The sequence below is a fragment of the Acomys russatus genome, chromosome 26 (assembly GCF_903995435.1).
Source record: "Acomys russatus chromosome 26, mAcoRus1.1, whole genome shotgun sequence".
In the NCBI taxonomy this organism is placed as follows: domain Eukaryota; kingdom Metazoa; phylum Chordata; class Mammalia; order Rodentia; family Muridae; genus Acomys; species Acomys russatus.
Window position 1 is genome coordinate 4,179,689 of NC_067162.1, and position 12,935 is coordinate 4,192,623.

A 12,935-nucleotide genomic window follows, 5' to 3' on the forward strand; every position below is an offset into this window, starting at 1 on the left:
GAGTCACGAATTCTTATCTTTGTGTTATAAACTTGAAGAACTCACATTCTTGACAGAAAACGATAGCAAACACCTGGATGAAAGGAACTGAAGGAGGCCGGGAGGGGCCTTCAGACCTCGCGCTTCTCAACATCACAGCCAGCAGCCAGCACCGAATGGCAAAGAATTAGCTCCTTGGCTGGAAGGAGCAGCACAAACAAAGGCCGCCCACGTGGGGCCATGTTAGCCATCAGCTGAGCTCACAGACATGGGGCAAAACAAGGTACGCCGGGCTGTTCCCAGAGGAAAATGATACTTTAATCACAATCCCAATTCACCAATATTCAAAAGGAGGCTCTTTTGGGCCATCTGAATTCTGTAATGCTCACTACCTACAATGTACAAAATGGCTGAGGATGTGCTCCCACGCTCTTCCCCAGGAGGCACCGAGGACAGAGGAAGGGTAAGTGAGAACTCAAACTCTGCCCCAAACACGCTGGACCCCTAAGTAAGCAAACCCACTTATACTTGTAGTTCTCATTAAACCAGATTAGTGTGGGCCCCTTCCAACTGCAACTGCACTTGGGTAAAGTTCATGCCAGTAACTACAAGAGCTACGGTATTCTTCTACAGTAGTCTCGCTACTCAAATCAGTATGAAAACTATTACAGCAAAGCCACAAGGTCAGGAAACAAAACACTGCGTCCTGACCCACCACGGGTCAGACCTGGTGTGTCTACTCGGTTCTTTGCAACACACAATTAAACAGACCAACAAACCCGGCCATTTCGGGCTTCATTACCTCTAAACGGGCAGGAACCTCTCATCTGGTAAAAGACATTTGACATTAAGATTCTGAACACAAGCTTTTAGTCACACATGGTAATAATTCTCATGACACTAACTTGTGGTGATTTAAAACCTCATTCCACAACCCCTCTTCCTCCAGAATGCGAAAAACTCTAGATGCAAGCTGGCACCCCTCGGCTTTTTCCAGGCTCTAGGACGAACAACCCGAAACTGTCCTCCAACTAAATTTAATTTCTTTCCTTTATCTGCCAAAACTGCCACAGGGAAGAAGTTAAAATAACTAAGCATTTGCTTGTGTTGTTTGCCAAGAAAACCTTCCCCTACTTCCTTGATCATACAAGTTCTCTGTTTCAGAATAATTCTGAGCACAACTGTACTCTGGCTTTTTCCAAAAGCTTTCTTTTTCTGCGTGCGGTGTAATACGGCCAACAGAGGGATTCTTTCTCCAACAGCTTAGGGATGCCACACAGCCTGGAGTTGAGACCTCACAAGAAGATAACATTTAAAGCCACGTCCAGGCAGCAGTGGCACAGGAACCAATGGGATTGCTGTAAATTTTTCAACAGATTAAACTATAAAATATATCCAGGGGGTGTGGGAATACAATCTCAGCTACTGTCAGTGCACCTACGGAAACCAACATTGTGGAATCTAGACAGTGGAGATGAGTTCTAACTTCACGTAGGGTCTCTACAACCTGGCAGTTACTTAATATGTCTCAACCTCAGATTCCTTACCTCTTAATTACCTAACCTCAGTACCCTTCAGAAGGATGACTAAGATCCATACTGAGGATGAAAACAGAGCCATATGAGACAAAACAGACCAGCACACATGCTCATCACACTACAGATAGATACACAGTATTGGCACAAACAAATATTCCAGTGGCTTTGAGTCAGAAAACCTAGCCTCAGGTTAAAATTCACCAGCTAATGGCCCTTTCCTTTCAACACTGTATCCTATATTATCCATTATCAAGTAGTTTGGGCTCCTGGCACTATCTCCTAATAATCCCTCTGCCTGTAACGCCCGTATGTACGTTTCTGTAAGTGAAACTATCTCCAGCCTACACCATGTCCACATCTGCCGTCTTCCCGGCCTCCTACAAGCCAAATACTGGCCCGGCCTGCAGCCCTCTGCTCACGCTAATGCTAGGTCTCTGCCGCGAAATGAGAGTGTGACGCAGCAGACACAACTGGCTCCTGAAGACAAGGTCTGCGCGGCCTGACATAGCCAGTATCTACCAGCGACAAAGAAACAATAGTTAACCGCTGATGCCCGTTGGCTGATCTGTAACCAAGTCTTTCTGCTCACTTTCTAAAAGGAGGAAGTGGTTTCTACAGTGCTTCCCCTTTTACCAGTAAGTCAACTTTTCATCAGCCACAAGTCTCAGTCTTTGTCTGTCCACGGGGTACTTACTGGCCGGAACAATGAAGTCTCTGTGTAACTCATAGGTCATGAGCGGTTCTGGAAGACTCCTGGAAAGAACAAAACAAAACACAGCTTCATTTCCAAGCAAATGCAGGCAGCTCATCTCTGAGTTTATTCACAGCACTATGTTAAACTGCTTGTGCACTCCTGGGCTGGCATGCCAGCTCTCCCCACTGGATACCTTTAAATATCAAAAGATATGTAAACCCCAATGACTACTTTGCCAACTGCGATTTCTCCTAGACACCATCAATTCTAAACCAACCACAAATTCTTAACAGGCGTAAGCACAGGATGTTTCATATGTCATCCTGGGAATGACCATCTAGCTCTACATGTAAGAGTTCCACACACTAATGTATTTAACCTAACTATTTTATAACTAAATTTAAGTGGAGAGTTTTGAAAGGCATTTTAAAATACTGACATCAAAGAATACACAGAAAATATTAAAGAAAAAAATAAACCCTCACCTCTTAATATTTCTACTAAAAAAATAGTATTTTTAATTGCTATGCCTAAACGCACACAGAACAGTGGTTCTCTACCTGGTGAGTCACAACTCCCTTGAGGCCACATATCAGATACTGACATCACAATTCATAACACTTGCAAAATTACAGTTATAAAGTAGCAATGACATAATTTTATGGAAGATCACCACAACATAAGGAACTGTATTGAAGGGTCACAGCATCAGAAAGGTTGAGAAGCACTGATAAAAAAGAAACATTAAAAAAACAAAAAACTGACGTCATTGTAATCTATGGCTATGAAACAGTGAGATAAAATCAAGATTGATAACAATGTATTTAAAAAAAAAAAAAAAAAAAGACAGGACGTAGTTTTTTGCAAACTGCATTATCCAAATGGCAGCATATTTTGTCCTGTAGGTAGCATGATGCTGAACTTAAGTCAATCCTGCTAATATCTTCAACCCCACCAGGCCAGGTCTGTCAATTGTATAATCCCCAGAGAATAAGTGTCAATCTTCAGAACTGCTTTGAAGGGCAAAGATCAGGGTACTGAGAGCTTTTGACAGGGCATAAACATGGCACTCAGAATCCCTCTCTACAAATACAGTCAAATACACACGTGTGCATACACAGGTGTGACAATGTAAGCTACACACACAAAAAAGCTACAGGTAGTGCTATGAATAGGGAAAGCTGTTCCATCTTGATTAAAGAGTTAACCCATTGGGAACAGACAAGGGTTCACTCTCAGATCAAGCAACAGAGCTTGCTTGAACAAAACCCAACAAGACTGCATGGAGTAGGCAGATACCCAACTGCAGGCAGGGATCTCAGTGTCTCTGTCTTCATTACTGACAGACCAAGCAGAAAGAAAATCAGCTAGGAAACACACCATTTGAGCAAAACTACCCACCTCTATCACCTAAGCGCATGCCCTTTAATTAAATGACTGTCTACCCAAAAGCAGAATACGTAATAAACCCATGGGGCACGGACAATGTGCTTAGTAAGAGAAACATATTCTGGGCTACGAAACAAATCTTTATCAACTTTGAAAAGTTGAGAGTTATTATACACAGTACATTTTTGATACATTCTTCTATTTCAATAAAAATGGCAGGTCAGAGGAGATGGTTTAGTGGGCAAAGTGTTTATGACAAGAGCAGCCAAATCAAAAGCTGAGTGTGGGCTGCACAGTGTCATCCACCTTCCGGGGGCAAAGGCTGGAGCATCCTTCTGGGGCTGTCCACTCTGGGCTCAATGGAACACCCTGGCTGTCTCAAAAAATAAGGTAGTGACAGCCAAAGTCAACCTCTGGTCAGAGAGTGTGTTCAGTGTGTGGGTGTGTGGTGTGTGGGGGGGGGGGGGGTCTGGGTGGGGGGGTGGGAGTGGGGGTGTGGGGTGTGTGTGGGGGTATGTGAGGGTATGTGGTGGTGTGTGTGTGTGGGTGTGTGTGTGTGTGTGTGTGTGGTAGGTGTGTGGGGGTGGGGTGGGGTGTCTGAGTGGGGGTGGGAGTGGGGGGGGTGGGATGTGGGGTGTGGGGGGGGGTGAGGGTATGTGGTGGTGTGTGGGGGGGGTGTGGGGGGGTGGGGTGTCTGGGTGGGGGTGGGGGGGTGGGATGTGGGGTGTGGGGGGTATGTGAGGGTATGTGGTGGTGTGTGGGTGTGGGGTGTGTGTGTGTGTGGTAGGTGTGTGGGGGTGGGGGGGTGGGGTGTCTGGGTGGGGGTGGGGGGTGGGGGGGTATGTGAGGGTATGTGGTGGTGTGTGTGGTGGTGTGTGTGGGGTGTGTGTGTGGTAGGTGTGTGGGGGTGGGGGGGTGGGGTGGGGTGTCTGGGTGGGGGTGGGAGTGGGGGGGTGGGATGTGGGGTGTGGGGGGGTGTGAGGGTATGTGGTGGTGTATGGGTGTGGGGTGTGGGTGTGTGTGGTAGGTGTGTGGGGGTGGGGGGTGGGGTGTCTGGGTGGGGGTGGGAGTGGGGGGGTGGGATGCGGGTGTGCGGGGGTATGTGAGGGTATGTGGGGGTATGTGGTGTGTGGGGGTATGGGTATGTATGGTTAGATGTGAGAAAGGGGAGGAGATATTCACTGGGACATCTGTAAAGAGCAAATGTGAAAAGGGATTGATTTCTAAAATGTGTGAATAACTTTTAAAAGAAAAAAATTGTTTTTTTTTTTAAGTGGGCAGATACTTCACCTAAGAATATACAAGGGTGGTGAGTAAGCTCACACACTCAGAAAATTTTGGACACTGAGGAAGTTCACACCAAAACAACAATGAGGTGCCAACACACTTATCAGAAAGACTGAAGTAAGAAAAGCTGACCACACTCGGAGGACGTAGCGGCAACAGGACTCCTGCACACTGTTGAGGAGGAACGCAAGGAAGTGCGTCACATTTGAAGAAGCTGATCAGTTTCCAGTTAAGCGGATCCCTCCCACGCGGCCCAGGTGCCTGCCCACTAGGGATCCTCCAAAAGAAACGAAAATCACTGTCTCTCTCAAAGACTTACACAAAGACATTTAAGCAGCTTTGTGCTGAACAGCTAAGAGCTACTGACCACCCAAATACACATCTATAGATCAATGGATTTCAACATGCCACAACAATTAGTCTAACTATGCTAAGTCAAAAATAACAGTTCTTGAAGTACATACTGAACAACTCCATTACAAAGATCATAATATTGCAAGTTAACACATAAAGACGTAAAGCAGAGAAAGAGTTACCTGGGTAAGGACGTGACGAGGAAGGAGCGCAGAGGGGAGCAGAAAGAAAGCTCAGAAGGGTGATGGACAGGCTCAGGATTGATTATGGGGATGGCATCATAGGTGTGTAAAGATACCACGCTCATCAGAACGCATACTACAAACATGTGCAGCTCACTCCAAATCAATTATTCTTCAAAAAAAGCTGTTAATGGTACATAGCACTTCAAATTTTCTACTTATAAAAGAATAAAAATACACATGTGACATCCATGAGGAAAAGCTATTCAAAACCAAAATGTTTGCAGGCATGTTTCCTGCACACAGTTTGCTTGTGTGCCAGTGTGCACTGGTCACAGGTACCACTTTCCGGCACAGAGAACCAACTGCCTCGACTCCTCTCTCTTCCTTCTCCTCTCCCTTATTCCTAATTAAAGACAAATGTGTGACATCAAAGCCTCAGTCAGGAGAAAGGCAGGCAATAAAGTCAATATTCAGAAGGTTTTGTTACCAAGTACAGATGAGCAGAAAGTTGCAAAGGAAGAGAAAGGTTATCCGTTTTCACAGAAGAAAAGTTCAGGTGCTGCGTCGGAAGGATTCTTAGCAGCACCGTGGGGGGCTTCTTCTCCAACCAGACTGAAACTGTGTCTAAATATCTTCTACCAGCTACTTATATCACTGCCACATGGCTAGCTGGCAGTACTGTAGAAAAATAAATATCATTAATGTTAGGGAAGCAGTAATAAAAATGGCAAGTCCTGCACCCAAACGTTGTTATGCTGAGTCACTCAGCCTCCCGCTGGCGTGTATTAAGCCACCTCTTTGCCGCCCGTTGGAATGGGGGGGGGGGGGGATATAAATCATAATATTTACCCGACCTGGTGTTTCCGTCCCTAAAAACCCATTCCAATATCCACACTGAAAAGATGTTTCTTCCAGGTAAAAACCACATGACTGGAAGCATCGCAAACTGCTTCTTCTTTCTTTCTTTCTTTTTTTTTCCTAAGAATGGGAAACAGTGGCAATGACTGTGTCACTGGCAATTAAAGCCATGGACTGCCTATAGGCTGAGACTCACAGCCAAACAGCAGCCGGGGCACCAGGAGCCTTTTGGAAGGCATGAAGGACAGAAGGGCCCGGAGGGGACAGGAACTCCACAAGAAGACCAACAGAGGCAACTAATCAGGTCCCAGAGGGGCTTGAAGCACCAACCAAGGACCATGCATGGACTGGACCTAGGGCCTGCATAGACATAACTGATGGGCAGCTTTGTTTTCATATGGGTCCCCTAGTAAGGGCAGCAGGGGCTGTCTCTGACATGGACTCTGCTACCTGCTCTTCGACCACTTCCCACTGGCAGGGCTGTCTTATCTGGCCTCAGTGGAAGAGGATGGCATAGTCCTGATGAGACTTGATGTGCTGCGGGGGGGGGGGGGGGGGGGGGGGGGGGGCCACTCCCATTTTCTGAAGAGCAGGGAAGGAGGGGGGCTACTCAGGATGTAAAGTGAATAAACAAAACAAAAAAGAAGAAGAAGAAATAAAGGAAATCACTCAAGAGGGCTAGGATTAAGGCCTCTCCCACAGGAGACATAAAACACTGCCCGAGTGAGGTCAGAAGAGACAAAGGGAGGTGCCACAAGCTCCTTCACTATGAGCTGTTTGGTTTGTGTTTTCCAAGATACAGCCAGGCTGCCTCCCCACTTTCTGATTCTGCCCCGTGCTTTGGCTGCCCCTTCCTCTTCCTCTACCTCCAGCTTCGCATCCAATGCAGCAGCCGGCAACTTGCAGGGAGCACTCACAGGCAAAAGGTTGAGAGGAAAGAACATTGTGGTTCAGAGCTATGTCCTGGCATTGTAAGTGACGGAGCTGGGACTTTGACCCTGGCCAGCCGGCTGACTCCAGGCCTCCCCCCTCCCCCCAATCCTTTACCCCACTACACAGCATCTCTCTTAGGCCAGAAGAAATTACTTGCCTCAGCCAGAACTCCATAGGGACCATGAGGTACAAAAAGTCTCAAGGTTTCTCCCACTTAAAACCCCTCCTGAATCATAACTGATGCACCCTACAGCTGCTACAGCCCAGGACATAAGATGGCCACCCGTCTCGCACAGCTCCCAGCACTTCTGCCATTTTAGAAAAATCACTCGACGCAGGCAGATGCCTGGATTTTGGACCAACTTATATGGTAACAGTGTCACATAATCTTTTTCTGTGTGCAATGGTTGATCTAAAGTGGAATTCAGTGGAATAAAGCAAATGAGGAAAGAGGGAAATAACGTAATGCACAACCAGCATCAGTAAGGAACTAGCTTCTGAGATGCCAAGCTCCAAAAGCAAAGCGTGCATACAAAAGGAAACCACCAGTTTACACGTTAACTAGGGCAAAGAAAAGAACTCCATGAAGAAGAAGCAGGAAGCACAATTTACTACCAAGAGTTCAATGTTTGCTCTCAAGTTTTCCATTGAGAACTTCCATTTTGGTTAATCCCTTTACCTGCACTAGGTATAATGTACCGAGCAGTAAGTAGATCCAAGGCCGCCCGCCAGACTGGAGCAATCACAGCCCACTCTATTGTTACCCCACTCTCTCTTTACTTTGCCCACCTAACATAGGTGTTCTCAGCTTTAGCATTAGGGAGCAAACAATTCTTTACAGAAAGGAGGAGAGCAGGGCGTCCTGTGCACTGTAGGAGATTAGCAGCCTCATTGCCGCCTCTACCCATGGCACAGCTGGCAGTAATACTCCCTCCAGTAACTGTGACGATTAAAAACTGCAGGGCTGCCAGGATGGCTCAGAAGCAAAGATTACTAACTGCTGTCCGGAGGACCCAGGATCACTTCCCAGGGCACACAGGACAGCTAAGAATCCCTTGTAATTCCAGGTCTAAAGGGAACTGATGCCTTCATCTGGCCTCCACAGAAAACTCACACACCAGGTACACGGGCACACATGCAGGTAAAACATCTATACACACAAAATAAAAATAAATAAATCTCCAAAAAAAAAGTCTGAAGATATCATCAAATATCCTCTAGAGAGCCAACAGCCCCTAGTTGAAAACTTTGAGTTTGACTATGTCAGTGACAGAATAAAACACTACAACGAGCATAAGGTACCTAGCTCTCTCCAGGGAACCTACATTCTACCCCTACGGCAGGCTCATCCATTCCAACTGCATCTAAACCTCAGTCACTACTAATGGCACTCTAGATACTAAGGAGGTATGTGTAGCTTCAGGGATTGCTGCTGTAACAACTAATTACTGTGTAACAATGCACGTAATAATTTAAGAATTAAAATATATACTTAAATGAAATGCTCAAGGGCTAGTAATGGATATTTGAGCCCAATGACAAATTCCTTTTTTTTTTTTAAGATTTATTTATTATTTATACAGTATTCTGCCCATACGTGTGCCTGCCCACCACAAGAAGACACCAGATCTTATTACAGATGGTTGTGAGCCACCATGTGGTTGCTGGGAATTGAACTCGGGACCTTCGGAAGAGCAGACGGTGCTCTTAACCTCTGAGCCATCTCTCCAGCCCCCCCCCCCCAGTGATAAATTCTAATAAGACCCAAAAAGCAGGACAAGCAGTAGCAACAAGCTGACGTGGGACAGCAGGAAGGAAGTAGCACCACTGTGATGGGTTATGTAAATAAAGTAATTAAATAAGACCTAATCTGAGCCCAGTAAAGATGACAGGCTTAACCATTTTTCAGGGAATACAAAGGTTAGAGAAACATGCCGTATGACGCCATGAGCGTATAAAAGGCCATAGAAAATGCACAGAACTCTATAGTACAATAATATATGTGCAAGAATATTTTTAGTATCAAGAAAAAAAAAAAGTGGCAGGGCAAAGGCTGAAATGAGTGGTGGGATGCTGCTGCTGCCGCCCAGGGAAGCACAGTGCGTCCCGAAGATCCCCGCACTCCCCTCTCTGGGCCTCGTCACAAAGTTAAACATGATTAGACTCCCGGGTGCTCATGGACTCCAATGTAATATTACATGAGACCCATCCTAGGTTTGTTTCAGCATCCTACATTTGCCCTGCACTCGGCAAGCAAGCACGGCCACCTCTCACTCTTTCTGCCACAGAAACATCAAATGTCAAAGAGTCATGGTAGAGAATTCCAGCTCCTCCCTACTGTTGCTCCTCAGAACACCGTAAGCTTTCAGCCAGTAAGCTCCTTTACTGAAGAAATGAAACATCAGCTGAAGTCAAATGCTTTTTGTTTTGTTTGTTTTGTTTTGTTTTGGAGACAGGGTTTCTCTGTGTAGCCCTGGCCGTCCTGGACTCGCTTTGTAGACCAGGCTGGCCACGAACTCCCAGCGATCCACCTGCCTCTGCCTCCCAGTGCTGAGATTAAAGGCGTGCGCCACCACGCCCAGCTACAGAATGTTTTTCTAATCCCAGCCCTGTGTTGTTTTCTGTAATACACGACTTAAATTTTCTTTAGAAACACAAGGACATTTTTCAAATACTTTTACGTCTTATCATATACTTTTCTGTTCAAAATAGTTCAATCAAAGCAGTCTTCCTTTTAGATAAAACATAAATAAAAGATGCGATATATTCAGTAGCTAGCCTTCTTCCTTGTTGTTGCCTGCTGCGCAACGGAACCCTTCCGCATCTCCGTCAGAAGCCACGGCTCCTCCTCTGCTCAGCCTACTTAACCTGCGGAGCTTGAAGTGCTCTGAGTGAGACTAACACCACAGCTCACATATTTGAGGGTGTGGTCCCCAGTTAATAGAACTATGTGGGAAAGAGTAAGAGGTGTGGACTTCTTGGAGGGGGCGGGGGACTCTGAGGGTTCAAAAGTCTACAACTATGGGTCAGATGTGAGCTCTCAGCTACTGTTGCAGGGCCAAGCCTGCCACCATGCATCCTGTCACTCCAACCATGGACTAACTCTCTGAAGCTGTAGCAAGCTCTCAGTTAAACACTTTCCTTTATAAGCTGCCTTGGCCATGGTGTCTCTTCGCAGCGATAGATCAGTAACTAAGACAGTGCTCGTCACTGCGGGCTTAGTTTCTCCTTGTCAGTGTTGGCACAAGGACTGACCGCCATTGCTGTGGCGTGAGCGTGGGCCTATGATGGGCGCTCACCTCAGGTACTGTTTCAGGGCGCTGGTTACAGTCTTCACTTCCCAGTCTCCGGAATTCTCCAGGTCCAGCTCATCGCATGTTGTGACGTCTGGTGAACAAGCAAGGGGGGGAAAAAAAAACATTAGTTAAAACCGTGACCGTCCAGAAAGATCCAACTAGCTCACGAAACTTGAATGTTAAGTGGCCAAACAACAGACAACTAATGCTGGAGTTTCTCAAGAAACGCATTCTATGTCATTGTTTGATGACAGCATAAGCTCCCTCTATTCCCAGACAACCCTAGTACTTCGGAATGTCTGTAGGAGATAAAAGCAAAAGGATCTGAGATGAGACTACGCGTGGAAGGATGAGACTAGGCACATCACTGCAGCAAGCCAGCTCACAGGAAACGAACACCGCAGCATCACTAAGGCGCCGCTCAACTCGGGAGTGTGCCCCAGCTCGGGTCAGCTGAATGGACGTGGCTGGTCTCCACCAGCACTTTGACTGATACTTTGTCTGCAGATGCTCTTTTTTTAGAAATAGCTAAGTGTTCTTTTAAAAAGGGGGGAAGGGGGGGGTGGTTGGACATGGTGGTACACGTCTTTAATCCCAGCACTCTGAGGAAGAAGCAGGTGCGTCTCTGTGAGTTTGCCTGGTCTACAGAGCTAGTTCCAGGACAGCAAGGTCTACACAGACAAACCTTGTCTCAAAAAGAAGAAGAAGAAGAAGAAGAAGAAGAAGAAGAAGAAGAAGAAGAAGAAGAAGAAAGAAGAAGAAGAAGAAGAAGAAGAAGAAGAAGAAAGAAAGAAGGAGAAGAAAGAAGGAGAAGGAGAAAGAGAGAGATGACATCTAAAGTAGGAAAAGATGAGGGAGGGAGGGGAGGAAAGGAGGGAGGGAGGGAGGAAAGGGAGGGAGAGAGGGAGGAGTTTAAAGAGTTAATCCAGGTTGAAATACAATGACAGAACAGTGGTGAAGGCAAACATTGTAGCATAGTGCCATTTCCGTCTGTCTGGGCCAGCACACCTAGCCTGGCTGGCAGCCTGGGCATACCAATGTTGAGCTTTAATGCTGTACCAGCCTGGACCAGTGAGCCACTCCAAGCAAGGGAGTCCCAAATCCTCATCTGCACCGTGGAGATCTTAGCAGAGCAAACGCTCCTGTAAACTAGTGCGAGCATCCTAACAAACCAAGGGCACAGGCAGACTCACATGAATTCTTAATAGAAGACCCTGCCGCAGCTGGGTCATTAAGACCAAGGCCATCCCGTGGTGGTGCTCTCCCCGAAGGAAGGAGGGAGAAAACAGGTTACAAAGAAGGGTGATTTCCAGCCCTCGCTACAAATCTACCTGGCTTTCCACGCTCCTGCAGTGAGGAGGGGACAGTAAACACCTACAGCAAAGGCCCCTGTCCCTCACTCCAGAGTCATGCCTCAACTAAAAACAGAACTAGGTGCTTCCGGATTTCCCCTTCCCTTATACCAGAATTGCCGCTGTGGGGGTGGGGGGGGGGGGTGGGGTGGGTACCTTTTATATAATCACTTTTATAAAAGAAAGGCTGTCAAATTAGCCATACTAGCTGCACACACTGCTGAAAAGCTTTAGGCATGGGCATGACAACAAAGGAATCAGTTCTCCAAGTTGGACTCAAACTTTCTGAGAGTAAAACAGAAAGTGATGGCTATTTTACAGCCAGGACATCACACATATGAAGTCAATTACTCAAAGGTCTGGAGACATTTTAGGCACTCCAGCGTTTCTTGATTACGGCGGCTGACAGCAATAGGCAATAAACTACAACAATGGCAACTGACACTGATTACATTTTGATTAGCCCCTCCGATTCAGAACTCATTTGTTACTGAGCCTGTCAGACAAGCTGCAGATACATTCAAGAAATCAAATTAAGCACCCTGATTAAAGATGCAATCCTTTATAACTAGGACTAAATAATTCTGTTCTAACAGCTTTGCCAACCAATTACTTGTATAACTGAATATTCTGTCTCTCATTAAATCAATTATTTAAATCTCATTTTAACATACAAGTCAGATAACATTTTCAATAAACTTGCTACAAGCAAATCGCCCTTTTAAAATCCAAGAGGCTTCAAAAGGAACGCTCTCATGTCCACATTCTACCAGACTACCATTCTGAATTCTAAGATTCATATTCTTTCTGTGGAAAAAATAAGCCGCCGGGCATGGTGGCGCATGCCTTTAATCCCAGCGCTTGGGAGGCAGAGGCAGGTGATCACTGTGAGTTCGAGCCCAGCCTGGTCTACAAAGCGAGTCCAGGATAGCCACGGCTAACACAGAGAGACCCTGTCTCAAAAAACAAACAAAACAAAACAAACTAACAAAAAAGAAAAAGAAAAAAGAAGCCATCCTTCTAAATTCACAGGACAAAAGCAGCTGTCACATCAGAAGTTAATGACTGTA

The 12,935-nt window shown here is 46.2% G+C and overlaps 1 protein-coding gene across 2 annotated transcripts in view; it reads right to left on the bottom strand.

The window, feature by feature from the left end:
* The window catches only part of Arhgap10 (Rho GTPase activating protein 10), a 261,328-nt gene that overhangs the window by 87,412 nt on the left and 160,981 nt on the right, over positions 1-12,935 (bottom strand). For both annotated transcript variants that reach the window (XR_007833198.1, XM_051169161.1), the window contains exons 15-16: positions 10,517-10,604; positions 2,212-2,270 (exon numbers count right to left, since the gene is read on the bottom strand). Coding sequence is in view for 1 of the 2 variants with exons in the window: in XM_051169161.1 (XP_051025118.1) it covers positions 2,212-2,270; positions 10,517-10,604 (147 nt within the window). In the remaining variant the exon portion in view is untranslated. The remainder of the gene's footprint in view (positions 1-2,211; positions 2,271-10,516; positions 10,605-12,935) is intronic.